This window comes from Lichenostomus cassidix, chromosome 8 (genome assembly GCF_008360975.1).
Source record: "Lichenostomus cassidix isolate B80296 chromosome 8, HeHo_3.0, whole genome shotgun sequence".
NCBI classification, from domain to species: domain Eukaryota; kingdom Metazoa; phylum Chordata; class Aves; order Passeriformes; family Meliphagidae; genus Lichenostomus; species Lichenostomus cassidix.
Genome location: NC_139489.1, coordinates 12,855,043 through 12,872,182, shown reverse-complemented (window position 1 = coordinate 12,872,182; position 17,140 = coordinate 12,855,043). Strand labels below are relative to the sequence as shown.

Genomic DNA, 17,140 nt, shown 5'->3' with positions numbered 1-17,140 from the left:
CTATGTCTGGGTTTGATCCTATCAATTGTGACAAAATAACAGTAAAGATGACCTATCTTCTGTAATGCTATAGACAGTTTCTGTTGTATCCTTGACACTTAAATCATGAAATGTAAAGATGCCATTCTAGGCAGGACACATCTGGGTCGAAGGACTGCTGATGCCAATTATGCTTTGTACATAATAATGCACGTTTTACCTATTTGGAAAAAAATTCACATTTATTTACTGTCAAACAGGTGTTAAACTTTACACTGGATATTAGTGATGGGCTCATTATTAACAGGTTTACACAAAGGGATGAAAAAAGCAGAATTTTGTTGAAACAATTTACATTTCATTAGATTTTTTATCATAAAATAAATTAATTACTAAATATAGGCAGAAGGAATATGGAAGAGTAATAGTTACGTTTTATTTATTTTTTTTTAAAGGACAGGCACCTTTTATTCACGAGAAAGCTTGTGAGAAGTGTCCAGTGTCCCCTTTACCCCTTACCACCCAACCCTGATTAAAGAATGAACAGGGAATTGAGTTACAATCTTTGTTAGCTATACCAAATTTGTGCAAGGCTTGGCATAATTGGCTTCTAAAACAACTTTCTCCCCAAATTATGGTTTTTTGGCAATAAAAATTCAAAACTTAAGAATAAAAACTAACTTGTCAAAGCAGAACACTGTTTACAGTGAAAAATAAGTGAAAACAGGTAGAACTTGCATTTTAAACAAACTATCGTACTATGAACAGTGTAAGAAAAACAGCTTATAACATATGTGCAACCAAGAGCTTTTCACAATATTTTCTTCAAACTCTTCAAAATTATTTTTTAATGACAATTATATTTCAGTTGGACACAAATGTATTTATTTTACCCTAGCAATAGAACAAAATATAATTTCTTTAGCCATTTTTTCATGAGAACGGTTCATTGTACAGTTGAGGAAATATATGAAATAAGGCCTGTGGCTTGATTGCTAGTGGTTAGACATGTATTCAATCTTTGCCCTAATGGAAAAGATTTGCAGTGAACTGCAAACTGATGCAGAATATCTCTCCTGCTTTTGCAAGTCTTGTCAGGAATAGTAAGGTACAGTAAATTTGTCCCACAGGATTTTAAAGCCTACGCCTTGTATATAATACAATGTAGGCCTAGGAAAAAAAAAATGGTGCAGCCATATTTACAAATTTAGTTCACAAACTGCTGCAGTAAAATGGCTGGAAAGTGTTTATTTCTCTTTTTTTCCCACAATTTTGTTAAATTCAGCAGCAGAAGATATCTTAAATACCTTGTTGGTATTTCTTTTCTTTGTAACAAATAATTCATTTTAGTATACTCTGTGTATATACAAAGTTTTTGTTTTATAAAAATTCACAGAACTGCGAGGTCCAGTCATCCCTGTTACTGGAGAACCACAGGGTCAACAGAATTGTCTCTTCGAGCAGATATGAGGGAGCCTGCACGGGGCCAATTAAGTCTTTTTAATACTTGAACGTGGCCTTTAATATTTCTTTGCTACACTATTAAAGGCTTGTCACTAGTTGCATTTGTCCTTCTCTAACGTCTCCTTCTGGAATACATCCTTCCTTGTTAATGGGAATGATATAGCCGTCGCTATTACCCCTGCTGATTTGATAGTACATCTGAAGCTGATGGCCAGCTCCTAGGTTTGGCATGCTCTTGTAGTAAATGTCCTCATTTTCACTCCTCCTGGAAGGGGAGAGATCTTCTTCAACGTCGGGGCTGCTCTCTGGGTAGGGAGAGTCTCTGAGGTTGGGCATGCTCGTGTAAAGGGAGTCTCTGTTGGGGGACTGGAGGTGGTCGTCAGCCTCGGCTGTCAGCTGTGAGACGTAGCTGTCGGTGCCCTCGGTCTTCACTTTCTTCTGGGGCTGGTACAGAAGGGAGTGAGTCCGCTGGGGGATGAGTGGCGCCTCCAGCTCTTTGTGGTGGAGCTCCAGCCCGGGCGTGTCGCTGTGCATCAGAGAGGAGGCGTCTGCCACGATGGCGTCATCTTCGCTACTGCTGCCGCCGATCACCGCCTTGGCTGGCAGCGCCCGCTCCAGGTTGTGGTTCTTGCTGCTGCCCCGCAGGTTGTTGTGCACTAACTCTGAAATGATCATTTTCTCAAAAGCAGTATCATTCAGGCTTAGTCCACAGTCTACAACTTGCACGCTGTCGTTATAGTCTCCGTTGCGCAATGAGTAGCTGTTGTTGAAATTACCATTTAGCGGTAGAGTATCCATGGCACTTGTATCCCTGGCATTGTTCAGTGAATGTCCTGAAACAGAAAAGGACAGCTCTGGTTAGTGCCTGATGTGTGTTTATCACCTTTTTTTTGTTTTTTTTTTTCTTTTTAACAAAATTCTTTAATGTAGTTCAGGACAAAGTTGTACTTGGAAGTAAAACTTGAGAAAAGTTAGGTTATCGAACATTCCCAAATGTAAACAGTTGCACACCTTATAGGAAAGATGCATTCTGAAAATAGTAACGTGTGTTTCCTGTGGGGAATAGTGCCATTTGAATTTCTTAATTTAGTGTCAATTCTGTGACTTTTCCACAAGGAACTGTTCACTCCATGCCCTTGCATATGTAATGCAAAGCAATTCATTTGGAAACATCTATGTTTTGAAGTACATCACCATGATTTAGAAAAAGAAAATTAACAGAATTTGTCCTAAACGACACTAAATTAAAAAGGAATTAGATCACAGACATAACTGAAGGTAAATGTACAACATAAACCCACATAACTGGCAAGCAACTACTTTAACAACATTTCTAACATTTTCTCCTGGTTTGTTTTTGGTTTTTTTGGAGATGAAGTAAAGAAAAGAATGAAAAAAATGGATAAATACAAAGAATTTATGTTAAACAAGGACAGCCATCTTTCACACTACAGGGACCAGGGCCCACAAGCACCATCCAACAACACGATAGACAGCAGGTGGAATGACTCACTTTGGACAACTCACATCATGTCTGTCTGCTCAGGCTATCTGGCCTAAGAGTAGCTGATATATAAAAGAAAGTAAAATGATTTATTGTAACATGATGAAGAATTACTGAGCTTCTCAGCAACTTAGTCAGAGCAAGGGTTCAGCAAATTAGATTACTAAGCAATAACAGCTTTTCTTTTCCCACTTAGTGTAATTTTTTTCACTAATATTCTGTCTGCCAACAATGGCCTCAGGCTCCTAAAGGTCAAAGTTTGCCTGCAGTCTGCATCAGTCACAGTGACAGCGCTGAATGAACCAGAATAGTTAATTAAGAGTTGGGCCCACAGTTACCATGGGCATGGAAGTCAAATGCAGAAATGTTAGGAATTTCTGTAAGTATGGGTCACAGAAATTAAACCAAAGAATAAATATTAGTTGTGGAATGGGAAGAGGAAATCAGCCATGGCTGATATCTCATAGCTGTTGAGGGAATGACAGATTGGGTAAGTCAGCTGAAAACATGAAAAGGAGTTTAAGAGGGGGAAAATGAAGTCTTATGATGATTAAAGTATTTATGCTTTGGGTTTGGGCTTTTTTTTTTCCCAATAACTTGATAAATAAAAGGTTTTCCTATAGACACAAAGACATGTAAACTATGACAGCACAGTGCTTCCCAAGCAAAGGAAAAAAAAAGAAGAAAAAAAAAAAACTTTGCAAGAAATTAAACAGTCTGAACCATGGAAATCAGATGGTTAGAGCATTCCTAGAAAAGCACTTTATCTACAGATATGTCTGGAAGTAAAGAAAGAATGAAGTGACTTTACTGAAATGAGACTGACCACTGTGAGGCTGCTGCATAATATGCAAGGCTTGGAGGAGTATAAGGGAAAAGTTTTTGAAAAAGATTTTACATTTTCTCATTTTGTGGATTTTTTTTTCATAATTAAAGCTGCAGCTTATCCTAGAAAATTCACCATTCTCTGGAAATATTGTTTTCAATTAAAAAGTAATTGCATTTTCTCATTAAAACATTTTTGTCTTCAACTTTAAAAAAATAGACTAATAATTTCCAAATAAGTTCTAAGCAATTTGCAAGTCATTTTGCAATTGTCTTATTGCTAAGTCTTCTCCATGTGTACTGATTTAAACAGTGATGAGGGTTGTTTGAAAGGTCTCTTTAAGCTTTGATTAAACAACATCGTAGTTTTGCAATTTCATGTATGTTCCAAGATTTTCCTTGCAATGGATTTAGCTCTGCAGAACATATGGCATTTATAAAAGTAGACAACACATGGACCACATGCTGGATTCATTTCCCTTGTGAAAGTGATTTAATTCTGTAATTTTAATTTTCTTTTTCTCTGCTAAACAGATATCAAAATACATCTGATAATCCAAAATGAGTTTTCTATGATATACTGCAGAGTTAAGCATGCTAGAATATATTCAAATTGGTTTGATGAGGCAAATTTTGTTGCCCATGATCAGGTAATTAATTTGAAATCTTTCATAGCCTGTAGCAAGATTACTGTAGGAATGTAAAAATACAAGTAAATTGTTAAGCATTTCGGCATGACACTGCTTTGGTTTTTAAACAGCAAATTATTTCAGCATTGCATAACTTGTGTTACCAATAGGGTTTGCTACAGACCTCATGTCGTTTCCCAAAAAGCAATATGCAAGTACTTTTTCAATGTGGAAACATTTCATTTGCAAATTGTGAACCACTTGCCCGCTGAGTCTACTTCATGACCGCTAGTTATGTTTTAATTGTGCCCATTAAAAATCATGCTGAAAAAATTTACATTTGATAGGCAAAGTTAAGTTTTACTCCCATACTTGTCTCTCTGTAGGTTGCTAGAGGAAAGCATAAGGAAAGTAAGAAAACAAGAGAATGAAAATAGAAACTACAGTTCAGTTAAAAAGGAAACTTGAAATAAAAACTGGAAACAAGGTTTTATGAGCTCTTTTTCAAAGATTTATCGTTCCAGTTACACTAAAGTGATCTTATGACTCATCAAACAGTATCTGCAAGATATTTACTGATGAATTGCAACAACATTGTTAAAAAAAGCAAGTAGATAATGCAACAACAAAATGTTAGGTAAATGATGACACCCTTTAATCCTACAGAACTAAACTGTTCTAACTGTTAATCTCAAGATTTTCCTACAGGAAAATGATCTCCCATAAAGCTGCACTATACTATAGTTTAGCTCAGTTTGACGCTGGATACAATTTTCTACACCAGGGTATCCCAAGGTGTCAAGATGCCTTGCACTGCTTTAGTCTCTAATCCATTCCGTAAGCAGGATTTTCTCAGCAAGCTTTAGAGTCAACCTTATATTGCATAGACATGATACCTCTAAGTGATATATATCTTGAAGATGGGCTCTCGGACCATGTGGTGTCAGTCCTTTAATAGTATATTAAGATTTATGCCACCTGTGTTAAAAACATGGATAATTATTGGTAAATACTGTTAGGGCAAAGGCATTACTATAATATAGTGCAGTTTTACAAGCTGACATTGGCAAAACTGTATTTCTCGAATTTATTTCAGAAATTCAGACTGTACGGCTGGGGTATTGCAACTTGGGTTTCTGTCTAGGGAAGAGAGGGAATTTGGAGCGAGCCAAGAAAAGCAGTTTATTCAGGAAGTATAAGCACACCTGGTGAGTTAAACACAGGAGCTGAAGGGGCATTACATACAACTGTTTCAGCGAGCAATGTGTTATAGGGGTTGTTAGTGCCGTGTGGTCGAAGAAGAGGGTTTGTTAGTAGGTAATTGCCAGTCATTCCTAAAGCAAAAGAAACAGAAAAAAAAATGTCAGTTCCTTAAATTTAGCCTGTTTCAATAAAGAATAATTTTTATTCATCATGAATCATGTAGGATTTCTAAAATGTAGTTCAGCTGAAAATATCTGGATGTATTTGAGCTATGTATTTGAAATGGGAGCAGGAAAATACAGTTAAGATTCCAGTAATTCACAGGTGCTATCCAAATCCCCAATGTAAACATCTAGTGAAAGTGATATTTACTAATGTATACAAAATCACTGTTACACAAGAGTAGAAATTAAATGTTTAGAGATCAAGGTACTTTGGATCTTTAAAAATTATCATATGGAACACTTATGTCCAGAATTGAGAGAACATAATTTCTCGAACTGAAAGGTATTGAAAAACCTCTTATGACAGGATCAGAGCTGTTACTGACTTTATTAAAAACACACAAATAGTGGAAGGGAATTGCTGTTTTCAGACAGTGGATGACAAATTGCAAGAAGCATTTCTTAGTATATGCAAAAGTATGCATGCTGAGGGGAAAGCAAAATATTTGCTCTAAGAAATCAGATCATTCACATTTTCTCCTGGGACATTCATGCTGCAAATTTATCTGCCAGGTTTTAAAAAAGAATTCCTCGAATGACAAATTTCTTTAAACTATCAGTTTACAAACAACATAATACAAATATTACATAAACAGACTCTTTAAAACCAAATTTACATGTTAAGCAACATCATTTAAACAACTCTCAGAATAATCAGAAAAAACCCAACATATTTCGAGGAATTATTAAAAAGTTAATTCATTTCTGATTTCTAGCTACTACAAGATAAATGGATTGGAATAATGACCAAAAAAAAAAAATCCCACAAAAATTCTGTGTTTAAAAATTAATTTAAACATTTCTATAAGATAAATTTCAGATTTCTTTTCTATTACTTTGCAAAGGAGTACATCAGGAACACTGTATTACAGACCCAAAGACAACTAAAGAGACAGCTATATTTTTATAGTAGAGATGTTTTTATTTGGCAAGGAATGATATTATATATTCCAAATATTAATGCTTTAGTACTCCCATAGCTACTTAGTAGCAGAAATGAGCAGAAATTTCTAACACTCAGAGAATTATTGTCTGACTATGTTAATCTTATTTGAAAGTTTGTATTAGTGATCAACTAAAAAAATTATCACAGCTTTTTTCTATTGTAAAGTACTTCTCACTAGAAATAATAACTGAAATATATTTTGCTTGTTTGGGTTTTTTTTGTGCACTATGTTTAATCTTGGTTAGAATAATTACATGTAATTTATAGCTAAGAATTATTTTCAGTCCAAATTTCTTTGCCACAAGAAAAGAGAGCTTAATTAAAAGCTTGATTTTTATTTTAAAGGAAAAATGACACTTGCCATTAATTATAAAACTTCCCTTATATGTATGTATCACTGAGATAGTGACAATATTATAACTGAATAGAGTTGCTACCAATTTTTCTAATCATGGCAGAACATCTCTAGTGACTTGAGCCTGGAACTTGAAATAGGGAGAAACTTCAAAGACCTCTGTTCAACTCTGAATTAGCTAACAGTGCAGCACAGTTAGAGCAAACCTCAGGAGTCAGAGACAGCAAATTAGGTAAATACCAAACTTTTCTGTGGCTTGTGTTTTCGGAATTTTAATAAGACGCTGAAGGGGACATGAAAAATATACATTTTCTACCTAGGAGAAGTTACTTAATTTTGACTTTTACCAGAAGAACACACAGGATTCATAAGGGGTTGGGAGGAGCAGAGAGACACACAGGTCTTACCCACTTTCTATACACCAAATAGCAAAACCAGAATCATGCTCTCTAATACCTTTTCCTTTGCAAACACCACGGATTTTACTTCCAAAATGAATGTGAGCTAAGTACATGTCCCTGCCATTGAATCCTGAATTTGAATTTCCTGTCTGAAACTTTCTGAGTTGAGCAGGAACTGTTTGCAGTGAGACCAGGGCTACCTGCTCTTCACTTAGGGATGTGGGTGGAAGAACAGGCTTCAAACCTGGCTCAAACTGCCTTAAAAACACAGGGTGGAGGGGAGAAAGGGAGGGACTGTCTCAGTTAATACCCTTATTTTCTATCTGGACATGAGAATGAGGTTACAGATTTCAAAGACTATTTGAGCTGAGAAGTTTTCAGTTTTGACTTCTCTCTGCCTGAAAATCTGGATTCTATCCCATGTTACAGATATGATGCTCTTTGAAATGGAAAAGATAAATGTTTTACAGACATCTTTTGCATAGAAATGATATCAATTAGATTTCACTGGGAAAATTTCTGCACCTAAAATTCAGTCAAATATGCATTAAAATGTTACTGCACTCATATTTCTATTTCAGATTTAACCTATAAAGGTTAGGAAAGATTTAAAATTATGATCTTGCTTTTAGCTAAATTATTGATGAAACTAATTTAAATACATTCCCATGAATGGAAGAATTCAGCTTCTATAGCAGGGGCCAGTTAAGGGAACATAGTTTTAAAAAATGCTGGTGGATAACTTTGAAAGTCTGCTTTTAGAAAACATTTGTTCCAGATTTTTTTTAAACATTCTTTTCAATTCTTCTGCATTAAATTATATAAAATCTGTATTAAATTTACGGATTCTAAAACGGAAATGTTCCCAGTGACTGACCTTGATTAAGTGTTGAAGTGCTGTTGATGTCACCTGAGATAAAAGACGATTCCGATTGTTTTCTCACAGTGTCATTCCACATCCTTCTTATCCGACTCTGTTAACATAAAGCAGTGAGACAAAAGTACAGTAAGTTACAAAAAGATTTTTTCCTACTCGTGTGCTAATATGTAGATTATTTGTGTTTATTTTAGCCTAAAGTAACCCATTCTTCCAGCACATAGTGAAAATTCCTTCTTCTTTTTTTAAAACTTATTAAACTTAATTTAAATGAAACATGATGGTATAAACTTTCCTATAAACCAACCCCTAGTTACAAGAAGAAATAAGGTGTCTGTATTGGACCAAAGTAAAAAGAAATGTTTAAAAAGAAATAATTCTACTTTGCAGAAGTACGTATTTGCCATCTAAGTGACAATAATGAGAAGACAATTAGTCCTTCTGATTGGAAGACATCTCAGCAGGCTTTTCATAAACAAGGTAATTAAAAGATGCTGTCAAAATCTTTGTTACCTGAGTGCCAGAGGAATAGCGAGCACTAGTTCTTGTTGTTGATGCTTTCACTGAACTGTGGGGACTCTCAGTTGGAAGTCCTCCACAGCAGTAGGAATGTCGGAAGCATTTCCCATATTCCTTACGTACCTATGGGGGGAAAAAATAATTGCTTAGCACACAGAATAGTCTTAAATATCTGCTAGCAAAAACACATGAACCTTGCATTGAAACTACTCACTTTTCAAGCTAATAGATAATTCTTGTCTGGTGAATTGCTGGCTGTTAGCAAAACCACATATTTCTCCCTACTCAGTGGCAGTATTAGCAGCTACCCAGGAGTTTTGAACCAATTATTTCCAAGGTATACACACACACTTCTTGGAGATGTCCCTGAATAATCATTACTGTGTTAGTTATAGAATTATTTTTATTTTCATGTTGTAGATTAATATAGTTAAGTTTACCTGAATTGAATGCTAGCTGAAAATAGTGGTTTTTATATGAGCTTTTGGTGCAGAAACCACAGAAAGCCTATCTTCCCACCCCAGCAGGGAAGAAAGGCTGAGCACTGCTCAGTACTGCCCTTTATGTGATGCCTTCCAATACAGAGTGCAGAACTTTCAACTTTTAGCACCAAAATGTAAAATTCTAATTCCTGTCTTTGCTAAGTCAATACATTTGAATATACCTGTGTTTATGATTTTTTTTTTGTTTTCTGACAGAGGGGCAAAACTAATTAATGATTCCAGTATTTGGGCTGCATTTGTTCACCATCTGTCTCCAGTGACCTCCTGGAAACTTTAGTTTTGTTATGCGTGATAACAAGTGCCATGAAAGTAATCAGGATCATTTCACAGAGCAGTCAATTCTCTTATATTCCATGCCTGCTTCACTGACTACTATTTTTGGATAACAGAAGAGTGTGTGCATGTCTTGGCAGCAAGACTGCATCAGTGAAAGGACACAGTGGATAGAATTTGTATAGATGTGTAAGTCTAAATTCATGAACCTTCCACCAGATTACATGGGAATTTAAGTGTCTCTTCTACATCAATGAGACTCATAAGTTTCTGTGAAAAGTGGGATTTCAGCTAATCTGGAAATTCTGCCTGATCTATGAATATATAAGACAGAACGTTATGTGTAATCAAAAATGAGAGAGGAGAAAATGCAAAAAATTAATAGTGTGGATTTACATATGTAATGTGCTGTTTTCAACAGGAGTTCCACTCATGGAATACATACTGTGATATTTGTATAAACCACAAGATTGAAGAAAAGTTGAGTAATTTGTGCTTTAACTTCAAGCTAGGCACAATAATTCAGCTTTTTATAAAAGTATATGGTACGTATTTAAGTTAACCCCTATCTATATCAGCACAAAAGACATGTAAAAAATGAAAACAGAAATGAAACAACTTAGAATTATAATTTTTAACCCTGTGGACCTATGGAAAACATAGGTCTATGTACATCATCCCTAGATGGTATAGCACCTAAGAAAATACATTCCTGGACACTAATAGATATTAAATGCTCTAAACCACTACACAGGAGAGACAATAGCAATCAAAAGTGTATTTTTACCCAAATACCACCCTCCAGGGCTGGTTTTGCCTAATGCCTATATTGCAGTGAATGCACATTATCTGTCAGGACTGCACGTTCCACTGTCATTATTTCTAAATTATAGCTTGTTGGAAACTGATGGAAGCAACAGCACTATCATCTCGTCAGAACGGGAAACATAATAGTTTTCACTTCCACAATTCTATTTCTCTGTTCAATTTAGTGACCAAGTAGTAATAACAGAATAAAAAGACTACATTAGCTATGCAGACAGAGGATAGGACAATATCCAGTAAAAGGCAGTGACACTTAAAAATCTTAAATGGCAGCTTTAACATTCTTTCAGGTATAAATCTTATTGCTCTAGGTTATGCTTTTTCACACTTGACTGGTATTTTAATATTGCTTTTTGCTGACTCCACGTTATATAAAAACAATGCACAGCTGTAAAAAGAAGTAAAAAAGGAATCTGTTTCTGATTTTCAACTCCAATACAAATAGTAAAAAGGGAAACATTATATGAAACCCTAACCTCCAAATTATTTGCATTTTGAGAATGTTTGCATTTTCTTCCCTATCTTCTTTTCTTATGCTCAGTCTTCTCTCTAAGTGTGCTTTTGTTCTCTCCAAATGAGAGGAGTGTCATGTCCATCTGGGTAAAATTCTGTCTACCAGATCTTTTGCTAAAACACATCTGGATGCCATTGTCTACAACAAATTTAGAGATTCTGGCAATGTTAGAGCTGGTACAGTTGAGAACATGCACATATCATTTTTGTATTTACACAACAACACTTTATCCATTGGTCTCAAACTGTCTTACAAATATCAGCTAATGATGTCTCTGGTGAGCTAATTATAATGGGAGTTAATAATTGCTAGGTCTCCTGCCTAAAATTGGTAAAAATATTTAGAATCTAAATATTGCAAATTGCGTGTTTGCAAATGTAGGACGTACTGCATTTCATGTTAAGTTTGTTTGGGTGGGATTTTTTGATGTTCACCCTTCCCCTCAATTCTTACTACTTACATTTGTCCTGCCCTCTAACAAAGGCTGTCAGCTTTTTTCATGCACTCTTCCTTAAAGCACCTCTAAGGCATCCTTGGAAGTGATCTCCACCATCTCGGGAAGAGAAGGGGTGCAGGGAACCCAAAAAAGGATCTCACAGAGCTGTGCCCTTCACTTTCCTTCTCTCCTGTTTGCTTCTCTCTCCCCTTCCAGCTTTCTCTCTCTCTCTCCTTTTTTTTCCAGCAGACCTGCTTCTTCCAGACCCTTCTGCTTTCACCTGGCCAAGGGGAGCAGAGCTAATTTAGCTCATCCCACTCGTGAGGGAGGCTCCAGTGAAGAGCACAAAGCTATTGGGATTTCTAGGGGAGGCAAACACTTGGGAAAAAAGTAGTAAGGCTGGCATCTTTTCTGTCTTCAGAAAACTATTCCTGTTACCAGCTGTCTAGCATTAATGAGTACTTTTTTCTAAGGTGTGTCAAAGTTCATAATAAAATTAATTTTTACATCCCACTTAATTTTGTAATGAACAAGCACACATAGTACAATCCCTGCCTGTCACCCACTGCTTTATGTGGCAGCTTAATGGGATCTCAGGAGAGGTGCTCTGCCTTGATCTGAGAAAAGGAGAGCATTTCCAGGCTTATGTGGGCTGATATTGTAACTGATCCTTTGTTTGCAGCACTGCAGCAAAGGCAGGACTTCTTTCATGTGGACATAAAAGACTTTTGGCTCTGAGTCCAGACTTACCACATTACCAATGTTTAACAGTACATTTTCTGTAGTAATTTTCTTCACAAAACCTCAAAACTCTTCAAGCCCAGGTTGGAAATGCATCCTTGTTAAATCTTCCTGGGCCACAGAGCAGTTACACGACTCCCACTAGCACATACAGCAAGAACTGCTTTGGAATTCTAGTCCCCCCCTCAAACTATTCAAAATACTCCACTTCTTCACATTGCTAATTTTATCTCTATTTTCTTAAGAATTATGTGTGGCATTCTGAAGGTGTTAGGGACCATTCATCTGTGGTTTTGGTAACTTACTTTCTTTTGAAGGGCACAATGAAAGATGAAAATAAACATTCCTTGGAAAGCATTAAATACTGTGAAGAGATATGTCATCACAACGGTCCCCTCATTTATAAACAGCAGACCAAATGACCATGTTAGGCCAAGGAGACACAGGAGAGCAAATGCACCCAGGACCCAGGATCTGTAAAAGAAAATTAATTTTAGTAATATTACTTATGAGAATGTACTTCACCAAATCCAATATTAACATTTCAGTTCCTGCAGTTGACTTTTACTAGTTTCACATTCAAATGTAAAAATTCCTTGGGTTTAACCTTTTATCTATTAAAGAAAGAACAATTCCATTTAGTACTCTTAGACTCCAGTGAAAACAGCAAGAGTAGATATAACCTTTGTCTTTCTCAAGAACAGCATAGGATGTCAAAATTATTTTGAAATGCAGAAGTACAGCACAAGCCCCAGCTACTCCATTGCTTTATCTGCTTTTAGAGAAGAGATTGATAAATCTGGCTTAGCCACTAATCACACCATAGATTTTAAACAGTGGTGCTGCCATATGACACCAAATAATGTAACACAAATGCACAAAGGTTAAACAGCAGATTAAAAGCCTAGAGCCCAAATCGTTAATGCTTCGATAAACTCAGCTAAACTGAAGCTAGAGGATGTAACTTCCGCATGAAGAAACCCTGCTGAAATGCGACAAAAATATGGATATTGCTTTACAGAACAGTCTAAAAAAGATTCCATCATGAATAGGTTAAGGAAAAGGAATTGTAGCAAACAGCACAGAATGAAAGGGAAAGGGAATTTAGTCAGTGAATTCCACATCTAACTAATGATCTTACTTGATAAATGGCTTATTATCTTCATAGCTAGAAAGCATTATAAGCAGAAAAGAGAAACAAAATTATTAGACAGAATTGAAACAGAAATTAATAAGAGCATTTTTAATTGTCTATAAAAATTAGTCAAAATTAGGAAATTCAAAATGCAGAGGCAAGCAATTTAAAATTATAAAGGCATATAGTAGTTTAAAAGTTTTTAGCAAATCAGGTATCTCAAAAATAGTTAATTAAAATTAAGGGAAATCCACAATATGACCGAGTTTGTAAAGTTAAAAATCATGCTAGAAGTTTGTTAATGTAGGGTTCTATCTTACCCAGGTAAGTCCGTATTATAGTAGCCATCACAAACACGGTAATTACTGGTGTGGATGAGAAGACAGAAAGAGGAAAAGGAAGAAAAGAGAGAGATGCTAAAGATTAGCTCTCTCTCTCATCATGCAACATGCAATGAAGCTGATACTGACCTATCTAGAACATCTAGTTCACAATGTTATCCTTACTGAAAGTCTCCCTTTGCCATTTCCAACGTTCAAAGCAGATCTGTAAGACCCTTTCACATCCAACCCTCAGCGTTAGAAAGTTGCACCATCCCTTCAGTGTTGGTAACAAAAACCTTCAATACAATGTAAAGCTATACAGAACACAGTAAAAAGCTATCTAAAGAAGTGAAAGCTGCCAAAGCATTGTTAGTTATATAAAACTTGTTAGTTATATAGAACTTATATTACTCTGCAAAAGGGATACTACAGTAGAGCACCATGATAAAGTAAACATTTGTTAAATTAGCATGAAAACAGCAGATAATCTTCAAGTTAACAATAACAATAGAGTCAATTCTCTTGGGAAAACAGGATTACGAGTAGAAACTGCTCAGAATCCCTAAATCAAAAAGTCATTTAACAAAACAAACTTAATATAATCATATCAGCCATGCAAACAGGAACATCATTTTTGAACTGCATTTTAAATGCAAATGAAATTACTACAGTGCTGTGGCATTTCCGTGAAACAGTTTCTTGGCACTAGTTCCAGGCTGAAATTATCTAATTTTGACCGGCGTTTGTGACATTACAGCAACAATGTGACGAAAGCAGGATTGGCTCTCTTTGCTTGTAATTGACATCTGCAGTTGCTGGGAGACAATGGCATGTGCTCCTAATGGAGAGTAGCTTTCAATCAGTTCAGCAATCAGAAAATAATCATAGTTCTCATACTTGAACACAAAGCACTTACTTAATGTTTTCCAACCTGCTAGAGTCTGGTTTCAAAGTGTTTGAGTGCTTCACCATTTTGCACAATGTGATCACCAGGAAGATAAGATTCAGCTGTCAAAACAGATAAGAATGAAATTAAACTACTACAAGTAATAGGTTGAATAATGATGATGTTACAAGCTAAACAAAACCCCTGTAGTTTATTTCCAAGTAGGCAGTGAAAATTGGTAACTGTACCAGGTGGTCTGCAAATGGTGATTGCAAATAAGAATGAAGATGTAAAGATATTAGAGTCCTTGTTTCACTTTATTTCCCAAATGCACCACACCTTCACGAACCACCATATTTAACTCATGTCCAGCACTTGCCATTGTCAGTGTAGCTCTGTCCTGCAGCATGTTGTGCTCATCACCTGCTCTCCTTTACCTGTCACCTCTGGCCCTGTTCCCTGTCTCACTCTCTGAGGCCTATGGTCACTCCTTTACTGGGCTATACTAGTTGTCTTTTTATCACCCCATCCTGCTTTCGAAATGTTTTTTTCACCTTTGCTGCTTTATCCTTTATTTTTTTTTTTATTCCCTTTTGTTCTCACAAATCCTACTGGGGTCTTGAAAAGAGCTTAAATGTAACTGAAGAAAAAGAAAAAGAGAGAAAAAAAGAAAAAGGAAACACAAAGATGTAGCAAATGCATCAAACTTAACAGTGCCATAGACTATGCTGGTGGTGCACCCTCCTGCTGCCCTCTTTCCCTTTGTAGTCTGGATTCTGTCGAAGTGAGACTGTGTGTGCCACTTGAAGGACTGTGGCATCTTATTCTTGTTGTGTCATTCATACAGGTAACACCAGGGAAGATACTGAAGGAAATGTTTTATCATTTTCTTATTGTGAAACAGAATCACAGATATCAAAGTTACTGGGTGCCTTTCTCCTATCGATTTCAAAGCCTGTGAAAAGCACAGACAAGCCAAATACAAGGATGCCTGCAGAATATGGGCTGAAAAGTGGTATCCAATTAATTTGAGTAATTACTTTGTGCTGTCCTATATCATGTGAACAAATCAGACAAAACTGTATCTTTGAAGCCAGTAAGAGTCATGTCCTTTCAGGGAGAAGACACACATCCTTATCTACTATTACAATGGTCCACACAAAGTGGCTGAACCAAAAGCTAAGAGAAGATGGAAGAATATGCTTGGACATCCTTGTAATACATATATTAGATAGAGAAGCCCATTCTTATAATCTTTCACACATACATATATATATACACACACACACACACATATATATATATATATATATATATATATCTGCAACTGGTTACTGATGGAGCATGATTATACCCAGTCTCTCAATTTAGGTAGCCTTTGGTTTGAGACAGATTCAAAATCTTCACTATTTTTGTAACATTGAGGATACCAGCCCATGCCAGATGTGTTCCTGCAGCTGTGCCTCAATGGTCAGAAATGTCACTGAAATCCTAATAAAGAGCTGGTTTTAATCTTGAACAGATGAGTATTTTGATGATCAGAGTCTGTTAATAAGAACATGTATTATAGAAATAATTCCTACTGCTATGGGCAATCATGTTATCACTCCTGCTGCTGTGTCAAAATCAGGATGGACAGCATGAACTATAATGCAGTTCTCAACACCAGAAAAGTGTCTGGCAACTTTTGACCTTACCATGCAAAGTATAACAACATTTTTACATTAATAGAAAAAAGTGTTTGTGATACAAATAATGAAAATAAGCTTTTATGATTGATTTCTGTTTGTGTTTCAAGAACTGGCTGAAAGTACTTAACCTTTAAGCTGATGTATGCACATGGTGTAGGTTAAGCATATTTCCGTTGCTGCAAAATGTAATAGAAGTGTCAATAATTCATGATCTTGGTGATTATCTTTTATGATTTTTACAGAAAATTACTAACCAGATGAGAAAAACCATTGCATTATATCATTGTGATCTCTTCCTCTTATCTAGGTTTCCACTGTATGGTGTGACTTCATTGGATGAGGAAAGAAGTTGCTCCTCTCCCTGGCCTTTGCACAAGGGCTCTGCACCTGACCTGACCCTCAGTTCCACGTCTTTGCACAGAAATCCTATTTTAGTGTTTGGAAAAGTTTCTTGCACAGTTTGGTAGCTGACATAAAATGAACTTCTTCAGCCTGCTTAAAAAATGCAGCTTCATTTGCTTTTTGTGAAAACAAACAGATTAAGAGCTAAGATGCATGCCCCATGTCAATCCCAACACGTATATCAACTTTGGCTGCAACCTGTGCATCCGGGAGTGCACAATCCAGTTCAGAATAGTATTTACAGCACAGCTGGAAGCTAATCCTTGCCTAAGTAGCTACCCTGGAGTATCCTGTATTGTGCTATCATCATCATTCTTGGATCAAAAACTCATAGATATGGCTTAGCCCATAAATGACTGCCTTATGAAACAAGAGGGTTTTATCCTCTGCTTCTTTGTACAACTGAAGTGCTGGTTTGACACAAGACAAATAAAAACTTGTATTCACATACTGAGGTTCCTTCAGTGGCATGTGAGCAGGCATGG

At 36.2% G+C, this 17,140-nt stretch overlaps 1 protein-coding gene across 16 annotated transcripts in view; it reads right to left on the bottom strand.

Moving 5' to 3' along the window:
* Window positions 1-202: 202 nt before the first annotated feature.
* Window positions 203-17,140, bottom strand: part of ADGRL2 (adhesion G protein-coupled receptor L2) — a 381,333-nt gene continuing 364,395 nt past the window's right edge. For 6 of the 16 annotated variants that reach the window (XM_085067912.1, XM_085067913.1, XM_085067911.1 and 3 more), the window contains 8 exons: window positions 14,593-14,684; window positions 13,674-13,718; window positions 13,360-13,386; window positions 12,524-12,692; window positions 8,921-9,049; window positions 8,408-8,504; window positions 5,607-5,735; window positions 203-2,276 (listed from right to left, as the gene is read on the bottom strand). In XM_085067912.1, the coding sequence (XP_084924038.1) occupies window positions 1,522-2,276; window positions 5,607-5,735; window positions 8,408-8,504; window positions 8,921-9,049; window positions 12,524-12,692; window positions 13,360-13,386; window positions 13,674-13,718; window positions 14,593-14,684 (1,443 nt within the window). In that variant the 3' untranslated portion in view covers window positions 203-1,521. Of the gene's footprint in view, window positions 2,277-2,956; window positions 3,010-4,009; window positions 4,792-5,297; window positions 5,380-5,606; window positions 5,736-8,407; window positions 8,505-8,920; window positions 9,050-12,523; window positions 12,693-13,359; window positions 13,387-13,673; window positions 13,719-14,592; window positions 14,685-17,140 lie in introns of those variants that run through there. The other 10 variants (XM_085067919.1, XM_085067926.1, XM_085067918.1 and 7 more) reach the window with 8 other exon arrangements.